The 19701-nt window shown below is 44.5% G+C and overlaps 1 protein-coding gene across 2 annotated transcripts in view; it reads left to right on the forward strand.

The window, feature by feature from the left end:
* The window catches only part of ATP10A (ATPase phospholipid transporting 10A (putative)), a 111496-nt gene continuing 107537 nt past the window's right edge, over nucleotides 15743-19701 (forward strand). For both annotated transcript variants that reach the window (XR_002443322.1, XM_021412342.1), the window contains exon 1: nucleotides 15743-16320. Coding sequence is in view for 1 of the 2 variants with exons in the window: in XM_021412342.1 (XP_021268017.1) it covers nucleotides 15878-16320 (443 nt within the window). In the remaining variant the exon portion in view is untranslated. The remainder of the gene's footprint in view (nucleotides 16321-19701) is intronic.

A 19701-nucleotide genomic window follows, 5' to 3' on the forward strand; every position in this document is an offset into this window, starting at 1 on the left:
AAAGCACTTACTGTGGTTCCATCTCTGAGGTTTATTCTGTTGTAGATGGAACTAGAGTCTGTAAATAGTAATTCAGCAAATCAAATTAATGACATTGAAAGGAATTACAGAGGCATCTGGGTTACACATTCATATAACCACATACAAGTTCCTCTTAAACAGCACTTTATGTTTTCATAAATTGAATTAGACACAATCTCATAGTGTACATTAGCAGGAATTAAATATGGAACTAGTTCCAGTGAACCGACAGCCCCAGCTTGCCCCCAAAAAAACATCTGAGTGATGAATGTGAAGCAGTTTATGTAGCCTCCACAATAGTCTGCACATCTTTATGGAGATAAGTGAATTTTGCATGGGAAATAAATCACAGTTACAACAAACATGAGTGCTCATCATTTCCTGACCTCGTCAGCCTGACCTCCCCAGAGACCCATCAAGATAGTTCTGGGTTGCCACTGAGATTCACATAATGTAAAAACCAGACAGGACAGAGATTTTTCCTGGCTTCATCATACAGTTATGGACTGTGGGCAACTGAAATAGCTGCAAGACGGAAATGCTCACCACAGGTCCTTGCTCCCTGAAGCCATGTCTGGTCCCTGTAGGGGCTACAACACTTTGTCATAAGGTTGCTATCATTAGCTAGCATTGACTTGGAGAACTTGCTGTTTGGTTGTGTGTTTTAGGCAGAAAACATCCATGAAGTCTGTCCTTACAACACTAAGTATCAACCAGCCAAGGAGTGCAGAAGGGCAAGGACACAGCTGCTGGTCTTCCCTTGAGCTTCCCATGACTGCACACGGATGTCGTGCTCACTGACCACGCTGCTCAAAGGTCCACACAGACATGCCCTTTTTGATAAGGCTGTGAATGGAGAGAAGCAAGTGCCTGCCCCACAGCAGACCACAGCCACCAAGAAAAAAGATTACAAAGGGGTGACTGCTGCAAGTAAGCACTGAGCTGAAAAAGAAAGGGAAGAGTGAAAAAAGTGCTTCCGTCAAGATGTCCTAGCCAAAGTGTTCACTGAAGTGAACTGGAACTGGAACATAGCAAGAAGCAGCTGGGATTTAATGTAGCCATAGCGATTTTGTAATTAAAGGGAAATAGGTACTATGCTGAGGCTGGAAATATCAAGGCACTTCGGCCTACTTATCATTCTGAATCACAGATTATTGCCAAGCTGGCAAGGCCGTGTGGACTTAGTGATAACAAAATAGCCTGTGTCAGCACTGACTTTGGAAGAAGTGTTGGACAGAAAGAAAGGCGTGCTTCACTGTAGCTTCTGTATGTTGGTCAGGATGGAATTATAGAAACAAAAGCAAATGCTGATTTATTTGCACTTATCATGCCCCATGAGATTATGAGGAATGGGCTTTTTAGTTGCAGTGGGTCATTTTGGCAGAATTTCACTTTTTTTCCTTTTAGTTTTTCAGGGGCAGGTGTAAAATACCAGGAGGAAGGGGAAATTCTAATAATGTTCTGTCTGACTTATTTTTAAAGCAGCATGGTCAATATTCTGCTGTTTATACCAATTTAAACAAATTCAAGTCAATTCAAGGTTATAAGTAGTTATTAGCTGTCTGACAGCTTGTCTTCCCATACCTTCCAAAGGGAATCTGCTCCAAATGAGGCCATTCCTAGTTCATTGCAGCTTGCATAGACAGTGTTGAATTTTAAATGCTTCATTGTCTTTTGTACACCTCTACACTGCAGCAAACATCTTGCACAAAACCTGCTACAATCCTCTATTACCAAAGCAGATCCTGGGCAATGCATCTGAGTAATTGTTTGCTCTGTGGGTACACACGTGTCAGTTGATTAGATTCATGCGTATATCTTCTGGCGGTATTCCTCTACAAAAGGAGCTTACTGAATGTCTTTCTCCCTATTTCTGCTTGGACCTCCACAGCTGCACCTTTCTTTTTTCTCACTGTTGTTCTCTAAACTGTTTTCTAACATACACTACATAATTACCAATACCACTTTGAAACCAGTCGTCCATTGGCATGCAGGAGGTGCAAAAAGGGGGAAAAGAACAGAACTTTTTTGTCCAAAGTATTTACAGTTGTTTCACTGGAGCACAGTGTGAGTTACAAATCTCTGTGGACTTCTGGGTGCTCAGCAGGGTTCCGCAATCTCCTGTTTTCTCCCTATCAACAAGTGCACCAGAAGGTGTTCTGTTGTAGCAGGATCAAGGAAGATTAAGGGCCCGTTGCAGAAAACGCTGTTACACTGACCCACAGTGAGCGGTGGCTCCCATGTCAGGCAATCCCTAAAGAGCTAATTAGGAAACCTGCCAAAGTGGACAAGTGGGTGGCAATCCAGCCTTGTGCTAGACCTTGTTGCTAGAAACAGAGTAAAGAAATACATCCTTGGATTTATCCACAGTGAGTGCAAAGACAACATTCTAGTAAATTGTTCTACAAATCCTCATCCACTCTGGTGGATCTGACCTACAGAGTGGGCACAGGTTAACAGCAGACTTACATGAAACTTCCCAGACCATGGGTGTTCGACCATGACTCAAACAACTCCATTTCTTGGCTGGAGCCAGGCTATATCCCCCTGTCTTTGCAATCATGCAGCTTGCAAAAATTTTCCTTGACAGTGAGCATGGATTTAATTTTTTTAATTACGTGCATATAGTTCACTCCTGCTAACTAAATCAACTTTTAAATATCATCTGCATTTTTCAGCTGAAGGATATGTTGGAAAAAGAACCTTCGGAAAACAATGCATTTTTATTATGACATCTGCCAAACTGGTTGCTAGAAAGATAAGGAACCTGCACATTCATTTCTTAGTCCAAAATCATTTGCTAACTCCATTCCAAACTCTATTCATGTTCACTCTTATCCTTTGACAGAAAACTGGAGAGAAACTTTAAATATTCACTATAAATTATTGTTCTCTATGTTACTAGTTTTCAAAATAATGTGCATTTGTAGGCATCTATTTCTAGCAGTATATTTAACTATAACTTTACAAGTATGCATGACCAGACTTTCTTGTACTAAAATAAGGATGCTGTATACAAGAGCTAATCCCCCCAAACCTATAAAAAGTATGCTGAATTGTCCAATCTTGCAAAAAATGGCATATTAGTAGAAATTGAAATATTTTTATTGCTAAAATGTTAAAAAAGATCATAAAGTTGGCTACTCTACCACAACAAACACAGCCAATAAGAATTAATGAACTGTACAGCTGCACAGAATATACAACTTTATTCTGCATAGTTATTTTAAGCAGAAAACAAACTATTTAGACTAATTCTGTCACTGGTATAAATCAATTAGCATTAGTGGTGTTGTGATTACTTGTTCCAAACTCAAATTTGCCCATACCTTTTAAGGACAGAACCATTTGTTCCGTGGCTTTTAAGACTCTTATCTGAAATAGCTGTGTTAGGAAGATGTTTATAGATACAAACAGTTGGGAATGTTTTCATCAGGACGGGGAGAACCAAGTGAGCTCACTGAGTTCAAGAAAAACAAGGACCACGAGAGAGAAAAGGAGGTCAGAACCCTCATATCATAGAATCATTTGACATGGAAGGGACCCTTAAAGGCCATCTAGTCCAACTCCCCTGCAATGAACAGGGATACCTACAGCTACATCAGGTTGCTCAGAGCCCCGTCCAGTCTGACCTGGGACGTCTCCAAGGATGAGACATCCACCACATCTCTGGGCAACCTGTTCCTTCAGGAAGGAGCAAAGAAATCATGGATTGGGTTGAACTGACAAGGATGAGTAAAGTGAATGTTGCAGAAGGTTAAGCAAGACAGCTGTCAGAAAGAATTGAAATAGGAAAAAAGATGACACTTTGGAGAAGCCTGAAGGCATTTAGAACTAGCGGCCATGTCTGCAGCTGTTGGGGATCAGGACACCAACACCAGTGGAGCTGGATATCTTAGGAGCAAGGAAAGGCCCTTCCTTTTTGGATAAAGGCCAATAAGATTGTGTTGGGTGAAATACAAAAATGGGTCTGTGACTGGGCATATCCAAGGAAAATTCTCTACAGAAAACAATAGGGAGGAAAAAGGAAATTTAGTACAAGCTCTTCCTTCTCCAAGAGGAGAAAAATCAACCTGAATCCAGCTAAGCAGTTTCTGAACCTGAAACTTGCTAGAACTGCAGAACTGGTACTGCTTTCGGGGTCTCAGCCCAGTTTCCTAAGACCACTGGAGAGTGAGAAAGGAGATCTCTTGGAAAAAATGAATGACAGTTTTGAACAAGTATCTTTCACCTTGACCATAGGCCCTTCTAACTGTCACACAGTCCAAGCTGCCTGGCTTGGACATGCATGATTACAATGCTTGTAGGACTTTCTCCTAAAGTTTTAGGAAATTTGTCGGTCCCAAAATTCAGAATTTTGGAATGTAACACAAATATATCCTAGTGCGGACAAATGTTTCAGCTTTAGTCATGCTAACAGAAGCCCTTCAGCAGATGAACCCGTCTGGGATAGCTCTGGAATGACAATCTCACAGCCACGCAATTGTTAGCAGGCAGTGTTTGCTCCCTGGCAAAAGACAACGTCCTCTGGAGAAACTCTGAAGTTTCTCTTCAATATCTAATAATACTGATATATTTTTGCAATTAACTAAATCATTCTCAGGGAACCCAGTGGTAAACTCCCAGTTAAATAACAGCAGTACCAGATTTTTTGCATCTGCACATTTTTCTAGTCCTTTGAGGAAGTGATATCTGGAATAAGATAAGTGAGTTGCCCGTCGGGCTGCTTGCTCATTTTTCCTACACCTTTTTCTATGTATGGTTTCTGTCATAGGTAGCATGTCTGGTGCTGAAAAACATCTACAGAACAGTTTGGCTGCAATTTTGCTTCTGCTAGTTTATGCCGTACCTCCTGCATTCAGACACTTTACACTGTGTGTAAAGCAAAGTGGTTTGAGTCTATGGGACTGGTAAATGCAGTGGACAGGTTTAAATGTATTGTTTTTAAGCTGCTCACTGCTCAGAATGAAAAAAAAAAAAAAAGACACTGGATATTCTAGTACTAGCCAAAATAAATCCATTTTTAAATGGTGGTGTCTCTCACTGAATAAAAATGGAAGGGCCATACTCTGACAACCAAGTACAACCACCTACTTATGGCACGTAAGGACAGCAGTAAGTGACTCACCCACCCACCTACACTCCAGGGACAGCGGGGCCTGATGTTTCTGTCACAAAGTTGTCACAACACTGAATTTAGACAAACAGTTTTTCCTACTGCCCACAGTCTCTGCAGTACTCACCACTTGCTCACTTTTCCAGGTCATCATCTCCTGAAACATTTCAAGGTGAAAATGAATGGGAGTGAAACTACACAAATACTTCCTTTTATTAGTAAGCTTGTACTAATATTAGCTTTTAAATCTGTTTGTTGATAAATGCTAACTGAATACCAACTCAAAGCACTGCTTTCACCTTCTCTTGGGGTCTTTTGGACTCTTTAAGTTGTGGGGCAATTAACAAATCCCTCCCAATATTTTACAAAATGTGATTAAAACCACTACTAGGGGAGAAAAATATGATTTTATGGAGTGGGCAGAAAATGCAGAAAAACATCCAGAGAAGATAGATTATGAGAGTTCCCAGCTGCGCCATCAGCTTGTCAGTGATGTAAAAACCAAGCAAGCAGTGCCTTTTTCGTGTGATGGTCAATGAACTGCAAAGAACATCCCATCTGCAAAGTGATTCAAGAATTGGTCGGCATGACAGGACATCAGCCAGGGCTTCCTAAGTTTTTGTTCTCCCAAAAGAAAGATGCTCAAGGCATTGTGCATGCTTTTTTATAAGGTATCATATCAGCCCCTTGAAGTCAGTGACCCCTGCATCATGGCAATATCTGGATTCCTTTCATGAAGCATCACTTACTGCCCAGATTTCTAGATATTCACCCTAAGATAATGCTAATTCCTCAGTATACCAGCACAAATGCTAGGGCAAGAGGTACCTGCCCAGTGCCAAGAGGCACCTGGGTACAAAATGGAACACTAGTTCCCTCTGAACATCAGGAAGCATTTCTGTGCCCAAGGAGGTTGTGGAGTCTCCTCAGACATCTCAAGCAGCCTCCTGGACATGGCCCTGGGCTCCCTGCTCTGGGTGGCCCTGCTGGAGAGGGGTTGGGCCAACTGGATTCAGAGGGCCCTGCCAGCCTCAGCCATCCTGTTGTTCTGTCATTCTTTGAAGTGTCATCTGCCAAAGGTCATTCTTCATGGACAGCAGAACCAGAAGCTCCCCCACTCCTTTGACAGAGTGCAACATCTTCTAAAATCAGCTCCCTTGTGGTTACTGGACCCTTAGCACTGAAGCTGAAGGATGCCTATTCAGCTCCAATGGCATCCTCAAATTTGCTGATCGCTTCCACGTGAGCAGTCACTCACCATGGAACTGCAGCTCAGGTCCAGGCCCTTCCTCTTGGCACCCTCTCCCCATGCTGGTGCAGGCTGCTTTCCCCAGTTTTAGGCAGAGAATTAAGAAGTACAGCAGGACTTGAACTAGTTTGTTCAGCAAAAAGCAGGTGATAAAAAGTAATAATCCTTAAATCCCCAGGTACTCAGATTGTGTTATTATTTGAGAATCTCAGTTTTTATATAAAAACTAAAGGAGGAATTTAGTCCTGACTGCCTGAAAATGTGAGTCCCAACATTTTGTACTCCAGATGGCAAATAAAAGACTCAAATGCCTTATTTTTCTTCTGCACATGAGAGGAGCTTAGGGAACAAAAAAAATATTAATTTTATATGCCTTGCATTAGCAGTCTGATACAAAAACATTCTTATCTAGGTAATATGAAGATAATTTTCTGAGGGCAGGCATGAAGTAGTAGGAAGTGTGTGGAGAATGTTACAGTAAAGATCAGACTACACAGAACAAATGGTGGGAAGGTGAAATACACAGTCAGAATGATACAGGGCAAAGCAGGATGATGAGTGAAGAAGGAGGCAGAAAGAGAGCCAAGGCCATGGCATGGCTCTAGGAGACACTCACATTGGATTCCGGAGTGGAGTAAGGTAAATTTATGTTAGGAGTGCTGTGTAGGGTAGCTTGGTATTGACAGGCTGTGCTCTGGCAAAGTGTTCATATTCCAGTTACAGGTTAGACTGGAAAAACTCCACTTCTGCTGATACAGCTTTTCGCAGCCCTCTCAAGAAACCAAAAAAAAAAAATCATCCTGCTAAAAGAGCACTTTTGTTGATACCTCTTAATCTATACTAGGGGTTTCTGCTGGCACAGCTATGCCGGCTGCAGATCACACTTCATCACCCTCCTGATTGATGTACATTCCTTGCAACAGTTTGTCGTGCTGATCTGGCCAAGGTCTGTGCTATGAGAGTCAGAGAGCCAGGCAAGGAGGGACAGAGAGCAGAAGAGGAGAGACGTTTTCATGTTGTATCCAGGCAGAAAGAGAGTAATAGAAGAAAGAAAATCAGCGTATTAAGGATAAACAGTATTCACCAGAGTTTGCCTGGGCTGGGCTTCTAATTCCAGCCATATCAACTTGGATACTTGTTAAAAAAAAAACAAAAAGAGCTCTCTGCTTTTCCTTCTTGTTAGCTGTCTGGGATTTGTTGTTGTTGTTGAAAGAGAATTAGAAGATATATCCTTTCTTAATATGAAGATACATTTATTTGTAAAATTAAAAGTCTGTGTTTGTTAACTTCATGAGTTTTTAAAAATCATGGGCTGGTGCTTCATTATATGTAAAATTTGCTTTATTTTGATCAGAACATTGCGTTGCCACTGCAGTTCTCCTCCACCCTTTAAATTTATTACGCTGGCTGCTCTTCACATTTCTTCCATCTACTGTTAATACACCATGCTTTCACTGACACTCCTTCTGGTTTCCCACGTATTACTTATTTGAAACATCAGTTATCTCAGGTCCAGTGCTTTTCTTGGAAGGCATACAGGAGCCTGAGTTGCAGTGTGAAATCATTGCTATGGTTTAATGAATGTGATTTAATTAAGGCAAATAGTGATCAACAGAAATCCCTCGGATTACAATGACATTACTGTACCATATCTCTATATCTCTATGTACTATGCAGAGATAGTATATATGTTGGCTGGAAATTTTGTCTTCTGGACAACAGAGGAAGAGAAGGCAACCAACTTTTCTATCACTGAGAGTTACTTCCACATCAGAAAAACGGCAGCATTCAAGTTTTGTAAACCCAGGAAAAGCAGGTTGATTAGAAAAAGCGTCCCCTCCCATTTTAATATAGTCTTTGGTGTGCAAGCTTCTATTTATTGCATTAGTGAATGCTGGATTAGAAAGCACAGTAAGATGAATCAGTGTATATAGATAATACCAACTTTACCACTGCACCAGGAAAAAGTGATGAATGTCCCCAAGTCCTCACAGGCTTTTAAATCATTGGGAAATTCTAGAGAATTCATGAGAACTCTAGCTTCAGTAGAGGCCATCCCTGTTCTATTTAACATTGCAGAAAGACTTGGTTAGATACTGATAGTAAAAGCAGGACTTCGCTGAAGTTCGTGAGGATTTATTTCTTATGGTCAGTTGCACATAATAAAATCACAGACAATAAATTTAACATATACCACAGTGTGGTGTTTTTGAGGTATGTGGCCTTTTAGCACATGGCCTTTTGGTATGGATGGATCTCAGCATCCAGCACTGAATTTGGCATGGGTATTAAAAGGAGAACTAGCCAGGAATTCATGCTGCCAATATCACAAGGAGATTCTACTTTGTTGTTTATTATTTCCTAGATAGCCCAAATTCGTCCCAAACCATTTCTTTTCTTGGGAGTATTTTGCAGGATGCATGTTAAAAAAGTCCTGAATGTGACAGTTTCCCTGCTAATAGGAGTAGACACTAAGAAGCCCAAGGAACTCACAGATTAGCTGGAAGGGCCTCAGCTATGGGGCAGGAGTACTGCTGAGCCGGGGACAGGGACCTGTGGACACCCCCTGCCTCCTGGAAGAACAGAGAGCATGGGGAAACCTCCCCCCACACAGCACCACAACCCCAACCCACCCCACACGGACTGCTGCTTTCCTTGCAGCATAAGTCCTTCAGACTGTTCAGTTTCAGACATAGACAGTCAGGCTCAATGAATCAGAATTTTTTTCCAATCAGTTCTACTTACAGATGAACTCCCCAAAGGCAGGAAAGTCACCCTTTAGTTCTCTTGCTATTTAGGGCTTTTTTTCCTTCCTTTTCTTTTCAAATATTGTTTTTTACAGCCCATTTGCACCACTTCGTACTAAGCCTGCCCCTTCTGAGTCAGCACTAGGGGAGAAGACAATAAATCAGAGCCGGCCTGGACCTGCAGCAGGCTGAAAACTGTTTTCCCAGAAGGAAAAGGAGTCTACAGCCACCTCTTCTCTCTGTGTTCCCGGCATAGCTGGACTCAATAGGAGCCTTGTTTTAACCCCGCAGCATTACAAAATCCAGAGGGGAATCTCTGACCACAGTGACTAGTCAGAAAGCATTGGTTTGCACAACTTTCTCTTCTGGCAGTCCTGAGTAACAAACGCAAAGCAGAAGAGTCCCCAGTTTTCCCCCGTTACCTCTCCAGGGAAGATGTCGCTTCCTGCAGGCAAACTGCCTCCAAAAACTCATTCAAGCAGCTTTGATTGGCCTTTTGGGGAGAAGGTTTTTGAGAAACGTAGACATACTGAAAAAGAACTGCAATGGGTAATTAAATATCTCTTAATTTGAAATGACACTCAATTTAGTATTCAGGAGCAATTTCCTGTATTATCTTTTTAAAGACGTGAAAGTGAGGTTTTGACTGCATGTGTACAGGAAATCCTATGGCAGATTCTGTAACGAGCAGAATCATTGCCAAGCGCTTGGTGTTAAAAAGTACCAGAGACTAAAAATCTCACAGAACTGCTCTGAAAATCAGAGTGTTTTTCAAAAACATAAGCTTAATTTATGTCTTTTTATATTCTCCTATTTATTTTCTGCTTTGGGGATTCACACCTTCAGGCTTTTTCTAGCCCTGGTTTCCTGCCTTACTGAGCTAAGTTTCCTGTAAGAGCCCATTCTACTAGGATATGTAGTTTTAAGAACAGCAACAAATACTGAGAGACTTGTCATAAAATAGCAAGAGTTGGCAGAGCCGTCGTCAGGATATTAACTTTTGTTTCCTCCCAAATTGCACTTTCTATAAATAGCATGTGTGCCTTTACTCCTTCTGCAGTAAATTACATAGATTTTCCTGCATTTCCGTTTCTGCTGTGACCCTATGAATCAGTGGTACAATAGCTGATGGACTGAAGCAATGGATACGGACACCTTTGACACAAAGCTGTTATAAGAAAAAAAGCATTTCTGTAAGAGGAGTTAAAAGGGTATGGTATTGCTTCTGCTTTCCTACTGTGGAAGGGAATATACTGTGTCACCAGTACAGCAACACTGGGAATTTTAATTTGTTGGCAGGTGTGCTAGGACACAAGTGGCCATGAGGTCATGACATGACCACCTCCTGCTGTGTACGCCTCATCTGGTCCAGTCTTGTCTTTCAGAGTAGAGAAGAGGCTGTTCTATACTCTGGACTTGCTTGAGCATGACACGGAGAGGGAGATTTACCTTGCACAGCTTTGGATACCCACCAGGGTGACACTTTCCTCTTAATGACTCCTACAGTTAGTGGAAAATGATGAGTGCTTTTGAGCACGGGCCTGCTTACCTACTGAACCACTTGCTCTTGGTGCCCGAGAAGTCCCATCCTCTCTACACTAACCATGATGAGACCTCAGCTCATAAGCTTGTATTCCACGAAAGACCACACTTTACTGAGTTGAATGGAGTGGGACTGGTACTTTTCAGTCATCAGCAGAAAGTTCCAGATATGAAATCTCTAAATGATGATCAACAGCTCTCTATGGTTAGTCCCGATAACACAAATATAACTGGTCATTAAGTATCAGCAAAGCATATTTTCCACAAGTATACATAAGCTAACTGCATTTACTGTAATGCGTTATTTCTGTACTTTGTAGCCTCTGCTACACTTTGACTCATTTCTTCTCTAGTTTATCATACAGTAGCAGGTAGCAGATAGAAGCCCATGGGGCTCATTTGCCAGCGATGTGCACGCAGTCAGGGTCACAGAACAAATGTGGCAGCCCAGGTGATGGAAGAAAGGCTGTGGCACCCTCTGAGGCACCAATAAAAGGGAAAAAAAACCAGGGTGCTACAGCCTCCTTCCACTCTAGCACTCTGATGCCAGACACAACCTGCTTGTGAATGTTGGGAGCCGTAGATCAGGCTGAACAGCTGGTTGGGCAGGTGGAATGGTGGAGCAGGAGATTCTGCAACACCCAGCATGCAGGATGTGGGATGCAGGTGCCCTCAGGGAGCAGTAGGTGGGAAAAATACACATGCAAAAGGTGAGAGGCATGACAGGTCCACATAGCATTTCTCTCGCTTCTGTAACATCATGCCATTATGCTGAAAAGTTGCAGCATGGCATGAGGTCCAGTGCTGCAACACTGAATATCTCTCTTCTTATTTCACACATGGAGCTTGCTCACATTGGGACCCAAATCTTCCCCTTCTGGGAATGCAAAAGTAAGGAATGGGATTTGGAGACTGCCTGCAGTCCATAATTCAGGTTGGATATTAGGAAAAATTTCTTCTCAGAAAGAAGGTGGAGGTGGTGGAGTCACTGTCCCTGGAGGTGTTTAAGAATCGTGTGGATGTGGCCCTGAGAGACATGGTCAGTGGGCATGGTGGGGGTGGGCTGGTGGTTGGACTAGATGGTCTGAGAGGTCTTTTCCAGCCTTAATGGTTCTATGATTCTATGATTCTGTGATAGTTACCCATGGCCCTCCTGTAGAATGCTGGGAAATGAGGAAAGATGCCATTTTGGCTGTTGCCTCCCCCATTTAACAGGCTTTTCTTTCACACTAGAAGTCTCTTGCCTTTCTTCTTTTAGCTTGAAACATGTACGCTTGTCCCCTTTATGGAGAGCCAGATGGGATATGTCTCATCTGCAAAGGGCAGAACAGATTTTGTCTGATATGTGGTACCATGTCTTTACAGCTATTTTTATAGTTCTCCAAGTCCTAGATTCTGACTGAAGCCTCTGGGAACTTCCATAATACTAAGCATATTAATATTAAAATAAGTCCTTTGGAACAAAGGTGATTCTTTATGAGAATCAGGAGTAATCTGATAGATGTCTCTGGCAATATTCAACATAAGAAATCTTTATTTTAGGATTATATAAATATTATAATAGTGGCCTAGTAAATTAGAAAATGTGTTAAAATTGGGCTTGCTTCACCTCCTGACAATAGGAAAAAGTTAATTTTTAAAATAGAATAATGATAACTCCAAGCATTCAAAAATCATGACAAGTCAAATCACAAGCTTTTACATTGGTAATAAAGCTGGCATCCTTTCTCCTTGCCTAAAGGATACTCATCTTCAGAGTACAGGTGGATGCCATTTTCAAACTGCTCAGTGAAATCATCAGGCCAAAGGCATTTTTGGTCAATGATTTTCATATACCCACATAACTCCAGAACCATACTTCAAATATAATCAAAGTTGATGACTCCGAGAAGATGAGAAAAATGGATATTCCACTTCTAAGCAACCGGCCCAATCGCATAACAAGAACTCAGTGATGATTTCAAGCTGGAGGGTGTGTGACATCTAAAAGGCCAAATTAATACAGTATCTTGGGCTGGAAAAGTTCCTTCTAGCCTTAAAAGCAGTGTCACACCCGAAGATTCAGCTCTTAATGGCCTAGGCTATCAAAGATGATCTCATTAGGCATATTATCAGCATAGTTGATGCTTATAACCTCACTCTTTTTCAGCTTTAGTCCTTGATGCAAAAATAATAATAATAATAATGAAGTACAGTTCAAGAAGAGAAACAGCAATTGGAAGGGCTCTGGGTTGAGCTCAAAATTCAGATACTGGGCATTGGAGGCAGGACTGTGGCTAACAGCAGGATATATCAGAGAGCAGATACCCAGCAAAATGAAGTGAGATTTAGCCACTGAGATGGAGGATGGCCAGAACCATCCATGTCACAATGAAGGAAGAGATCAGCACGGCAAGGAGACACTTATGCATGGCAGGGATGGCTGAGATGAAGCATAGAGTAATCCCCAGACCTTCCCCATATTTAGTGCTGGAATTCAGTGAACCCCAAAATTAGCAAAGTGTCCATATTTTAGTTTGGGTTATCCAGTAAATGTAGCCCTCAGCATTTGGCTCCTCAGGCTTTTCCAATCAGATTAACATTCCTAGAAGGCAATACTGTTTAAGGACTGTGCGTCATCTGAACTGATTTAAAGTCAACCTCTGTCTGCCTCTTTTCCTTCAGAAGACACCATAAAAAGGAGATGCAGATGTATCCTAACTAACAACAGCATACTTGTCATTTTGCAACTGAAAAGTTAGGGTCAGACTTGTGCACGTATGTGTTGCACAGGTTGAAGGCTGAATCTGCAGCCTGCCTTGTATTTGCAGCCTCACATACTTGAACTATGTGGACAGGGAGAGTTCAGGTATGAGTTCAGGTACAAACACTTCACAGAATCACAGAATCATAGGGGTTGGCAAGGACCTGGAGATCATCAAGTCCAACCCCCATTTATGCCTTCTTGAACCTTATAACCAGGGTTTTACTTAGAAAGGGAGAGGCTGAATTCTTGGCAGTGTCTATACTGGCAATGCCTTGGCTAGCAAAGCCTGGCAGACACTGGATTTTATAGGTGTTTAAAGATGGCTAACTCTTTTGCTTTTGTTAATCACAGATTACATGTCCTCAGGTTTTAATATAAATTTCCAGGACTTTGGATTCCTCATGTGACAGAGAGGCTGTTGTACTCAGTGGAAAAATGTTAAGCGCCTGGTGATATTTCTGTTTGCTCATATTAATAAAAAAGCATTTTACTAGCATCAAAGAAAGACAATGAGAACAAGAGCTTTTCAGCTCTTGACCAGTGAGGTATTGCGTACTTTCTATCTTTTTTTTTATGGTGGAGCTTTTCAAGGGTGACCCTTGACTCTGGTGTGCTCAAATAAAATAGCTTTAAGACACTCTGAAATTAATGTTTTAGCAAACAAATACAAAAGTCTTCAGAGGCTCCCAGCAAGCTGCTTGTTATCTTCCTGCTGCTGTATCTAGCAGTAAAATTCAGCTATGTGAGCTGAGGATTACACGAGAACACTCAGCTTCTGGTTAGTATCTTAACACTAAGTTTCTCTCCCATTGTTCCTTTATTTGTGGAAGAAAAAGAGTTAATGTGACCCTTGAGTAATGGGGCCCATGGCTATTCCAGCAAAGCTCTGCTGCTCCTCACAGCACAAATGCACACCACCCATCAGTGTCTGCAGTGTCCTGCTGCTCAGACATGCTGTGAATAACCTGGCTGAGGAACATCCAGGGAAGCAATGAAGCCACAGCTTCATCTTGTGCTTGAGCTCCTGGGGCCCAGGGGTGAAGCAGAGCTCTTGGGGATATTAGTCCAGATGTCTGCAAGCAGCCTGCAGGTGAGTGAAGCTTGGTATCCGGGTCCACTGCAGACGGATACTATGCCCTCCTCATCCCATTTCAGCATTTCCAAAGCACAGTACAAGGATTTTTGCTTATTCCAGCTCACCCATGAAGTTAATTCCACATCTATGCGAGTCGGGAACCGGTTAATCAAGGCAAAAAAACCTGACATTGGAAAGTAAAATTGGAAGGTTTTTGGTCACCTTTTTTTCTATGCAGGATAACAATTTTGTACACTCCTCTTACCAACCAAGTTGAGATAGCCAAGTCAATTCTCCCATCTCCCCTTGCCCAAACGCAATCCGTTGGTGCTTCCATGTTCCATAAGCTGAGAAACCCACGAAGCCCCTGCAGCAGCACCAGAGCTGACAGCAGGGTTGGCCAATTACTCTGCTCTAGCGGGTTCATTCAAGACTAACGCGTGCTGAATTAGCGCCCACCTAGTGCTTCCAGACCTAGAAGGGGTCATCATCTACACACATCTGAAAGTAACTGCAAGCATACTGCGAATCGGGGGGGTTTGGGGGAGGGAAGAACGAAACTCCCAGGGCCAAGGCCGCCTCAGCCCGCGGCGCCCCGAGGTGCCGTGGGGGCCGCCAGGCCGCGGGGCGCTGCTCGGGGCGGGCCAGGTTCGGGGCGACGCTGCGTGCGGCTGCGGGGAGCGGAGCGGGGTGCCGCGATAAACGCTGGCGCAGCCGTGAGAGCACTTCAGTGGCAGTTTTGTTTTTTCTTTCGGAGTCCAAACCTCCTCCTCCGCCGCCGCCACCTCTATACGTGTAATGGAAAGTCAGAGGCGGCAGAGAGCGTGGCACTCGCCGCCTCGCATCCACGGGTGGCCGCCGGGGAGCCGCCTTCCCGGGCAAACGACGGCACCGGCGAAGCGTGCGGGCGGGGAGGCCGCTCTCGCTCCACGTTCCCCGGTGGCGGGGCCGCCCCGGTCCTCCCCGTAGCCCCGCCGTTCTCTCCCGATCCCGTTCCCCGTCCCCATCTCGCCAACGGGCCGACGGAAACGCGTGGCGGCGGCCCTGCCATGGCGTACGGGCCGCGTCCCGGGCCGGCTCCGCGGCGCGCCGCTAACGGGACGGGGCGAGGCCCGTGGGAGGAGGGCTCGGCTCGTCGCCTGCCCACGTCCCCTCCCCGGCCGAGGAGTAGGAGGAGAAAGCAAGCGGGGGCCAAGCCGATCAGTTAGGAGAAGGTTTGAAAGAGCCCTCCTCCCTCCCCCTGGAGGGGAAAAGGAAAGCGAGAGCCGTGGCGAGCGGCCGAGGATGATAACTTAGGGCGGGAGGGCGGGCGGCCGTGCCTCGGGTGGGAGCTGCCCGTGCTGCCCCGTCCCGGGCGACAGCGGCTCCGAGGGAGGCAGAGATGTCCCGGGGCGCGGCGGGGGCCGAGGGAGAGCCCCAGGTGCGGCCCGAGGGGAAGGAGAGGCAGAGGAAGAGGAGGCGGAGGAAGAAGAAGGAGAGCAAGACGCGGCTGGTGCGCTCCAGCCTGCTGCCACCTGAGGCCGAGGCAGAGAAATCCAAGCGGCCCGCCCTGGCCAGCAACCGCCTCAAGACCACCAAGTACACGGCCCTCTCCTTCCTGCCCAAGAACCTCTTTGAACAGTTCCACCGCCTGGCCAATGTCTACTTCGTCTTCATCGCGCTGCTCAACTTCGTGCCGGCCGTCAACGCCTTCCAGCCCGAGCTGGCTCTGGCCCCCGTGCTCTTCATCCTGGCGGTCACGGCCATCAAGGACCTGTGGGAGGACTACAGCCGCTACCGCTCCGACCAGGAGATCAACCACATGGAGTGCCTGGTGTACTGCAGGTGGGGCCGCGGCGGGGTTTGGGTCGTGGAATGTAGGGGCACAGGGTTTTCCAAAGGGCTTTCACGTTGAGCATGGAGAAACCCATGGTTATCCTTGAAGTTATCCTGGACTTCTCCCTGTCGTGACTCGGAGCCACAGGTGTTGCTAAATCTCAGCGCCTTCAGGTGGAAGCCAACTTAGCCTGACCACTAGGGCTTCCACAGCATGTAGACTTATGAGTAAGCAGCAATTAAGCATAGGTCTATGTATATGCTTTGGGCTTTGTGATGTTTTATATTTCGTACTGGGGACAGTGCATCACAAAGTGACAGCAAGTGTGGCAGACACGGCTTGACTCACAGGCCTTTATGCAAATCCTTCCCGGTGTGAGTGGCCAGCCACACCAGTGTGTCGTTTCAGATGTTAATTTGGCTTCAGTAATGTGAGACCTCCCTCAAGTAATCTGCTAATAAATCTTTGTTGAGCAAAGGCTGGAGGCCGGAGGCTTCTGCATTTGACTTAAGAGTGTGAGGTTTCATGAATTAGTGAGCCCGAACCACGTATGCATTTCTAGAGAGTGTGAGACAGTCTTTTCACTGAACGTGTACTTCTGAGTGAATGCTTTATCTTCTCAAGTGTCATCATTCCCTGTGGCTTTGCCCTCTCCCATAGCTTGTGGATGGAGCTTTATGTAGGTCATTTATCTCCTTCAGATGTATTTGTTTTTTGAATGATCCAGGCTATAGGTTTAGACCACAATCTTGGTATCCATAAATCAGCCTGAAATGTCTTCTGCATTAGCATGTATGTGTAAGAATCCAGCTTTAGAAAACTTGTTTTTATTTTCCTCGCTGTGCCGGCTAGTCACCTGGTAGTAGCTCAGAGTAAGGGAATTAAGAACATAGTTTCCAAGAATGCAGGTTTCATTTTTCATTCTGATGTGTAGATCTAACGGAAAAGGAACACGTGCCAAGAAGCTTATACTCCGATTCCACAAGCTGTCTGGGAGGGGTACTCTGGACTGACGTAAGCACAAAGACACAGAGCAGCTCTTCTATTCCAGGAAAGGCGTGTGAAAAGAAATAAAATGCTAAAAAGAATCCAGAATAGCCTACATTTTCAACATCCAGCATTTTGTTGCTTTTTAAACTCATATCACAAAAGAAATCTCACCCTGGGATAGTCCACTGCCACTAGATATGCGTGCATGGGAACGCAGTAAAACTGTCTCATTTCTGTAAACTAGAATGAGTATAACCCACATTTATTGGCAGGGCTAACCCAAGGCTCTGCCTAGTGCTTTGCTTGCCTGTAGCTGTTCTTGACTCTGTGACTACTTGTGGTGTTGAGGGAGACGGGCAGCAGAAGGGCTAGTAAGGGACCGTCGCCCAGAAATAAAATAGGGCTAATGTGGATAGTTAATCCAGTCCCTACCAAATAAAACCAATTCAGAAATAAGCTGTCATGTCTCCTAGGCTGAAAAACAAGAAGAATCATAGAATCATAGAATGGTTTGGTTTGGAAGGGACCTTAGAGATCTTCTTGCTCCAATTCCCCTGCCATGGGCAAGGACACCTCCCACTTGACCAGGCTGCGCAAAGCCCCATCCAGGCTGAGCTTGAACACCTCCAGGGAGTGGGCACCCACAGCTTCTCTCAGCAACCTGTTCCAGTGTGTCATCACCATCACAGTAAAGAATTTCTTCCTTATGTCTAGTCTAAATCTACCCTCCTTCACTTTATAGCCATTTCCCCTCGTCCCATCACTACATGGTCTCATAAAATGTCCCTCCCCAGCTTTCCTGTAGGCCTCCTTCAGGTACTGGTAGGCTGCTGTAAGGTTCCCCCGGAGCCTTCTCTTCTCCAGGCTGAAGAGCCCCAACTCTCTCAGCCTGTTCTTGTAGAGGCGGTGCTCCAGGCCTCTGATTATCTTTGTGGCATTCTTCTGAACCTGCTCCAACAGCTCAACGTCTTTCTTATGTCAGGGGCCCCAGAACTGGACACAGTACTCCAGGTGAGGTCTCACGAGAGCAAAGTAGAGATGCAGAATCACCTCCCTCAACCTGCTGGTCACGCTTCTCTTGATGCAACCCAGGATGGTTGCGTCCAGTTGGTCTTCTGGGCTGTAAGTGCACATTGATGGCTCATGTTGAGTTTCTCATCAACAGACACCCCCAAATCCATTTCCTCAGGGCTGCTCTCAAACCATTCTCTGCCCTGAAGCACCTGTTGCAGAAGCTGTTGAGAATACTAATGCATACCACTACTAGAATATTAATTCTGGAAAGTTTCTTCCCCCTGCAATTTTCCATGTCCCTGTGTGCTTTTGAAAAGTTAGATGTTAGGATGAGAAAAGGTGTTCCTTTGTATCACATGTACCATTTTGGGAGTCTCAGCTAAGTGCAGTGCCCTTTGTAATGCTTATTATGTGCCAGAGTAAAATTCAAAATTGTTCGTTTTGCCGCAGAAGTTGGGATACTTTTGAGTGATGCTTACCTGCATTAATTTGGGAAGAGTTTGAGTCGCCTTTGCATTTGCACCAGAAGTGCACGTGGGCCAAATCCCTGTGGGGTAATGAAGTTGAATGCTTAAACTACATCACATATTCAGATACAGCTTTCTAGCTAGCGGAGTACTAAGCTTCATTATACCTGTCTGCAGAACCTTTATTCCTAGTGGCAGCTCAACTAATTTCTACCCTCAGGCAGTCCTTAGGAAATGGCCCCCTCCTGCAATTAAAAAGAGAAAACAGGTAGCTAAAATGAATTGCTTATATGGCACAGCTGCCTACTTTTTCTTCTTTTTTAGCCATTATTTCAACGTCACTGAATGATTTATTTTTTTAAACATCTCCCAGCCTACCAGTGGGTGAGATGGGACTACAAACTTAAGGTTTTCACAGATAAAAACAAAGATTCTCACCAATGTGCATGACTTCTAGAGCTGAATCTTGGAAGCAGGGAACCAAGATTGTAGCTGGATCATAAAAGTCACTGGGAGTGAGATCAAAAAGCTGTTTTTCTCGAAAAGGTGTCCTGCTGGAGTTCTGCTCAAGGAGTTGGATGGGACTTTGTTTCCTCAGACTCTCTGTTTCTGGAAAAATGCTGAAGTATAGACATCGCACGAGGAAGTAATAAGTGACATCTTCTCTCACCACATCCGTTTTGTGCTGATCGCTTTATCAGTTCTGCTACCTTTTGACCAAGTAATGACTCTCTCTTCCTTCTACTTCTTTGTGGTGTCAGCGGGACAGACTTTGCTGCAGATACTGTGTTCATTACAGATGCAGGGTAGGCTGATGAGAACAGCTGCAGCCCTGAGTTCCCCTAGAGCTCCCAGAGAGCAACGACTCTTCCCTTACAGGCCATAGTTGAGTGAGATGGGATGTGTCTGAGTGCTGTG

Source organism: Numida meleagris, chromosome 1 (genome assembly GCF_002078875.1).
Source record: "Numida meleagris isolate 19003 breed g44 Domestic line chromosome 1, NumMel1.0, whole genome shotgun sequence".
Lineage (NCBI taxonomy): Eukaryota > Metazoa > Chordata > Aves > Galliformes > Numididae > Numida > Numida meleagris.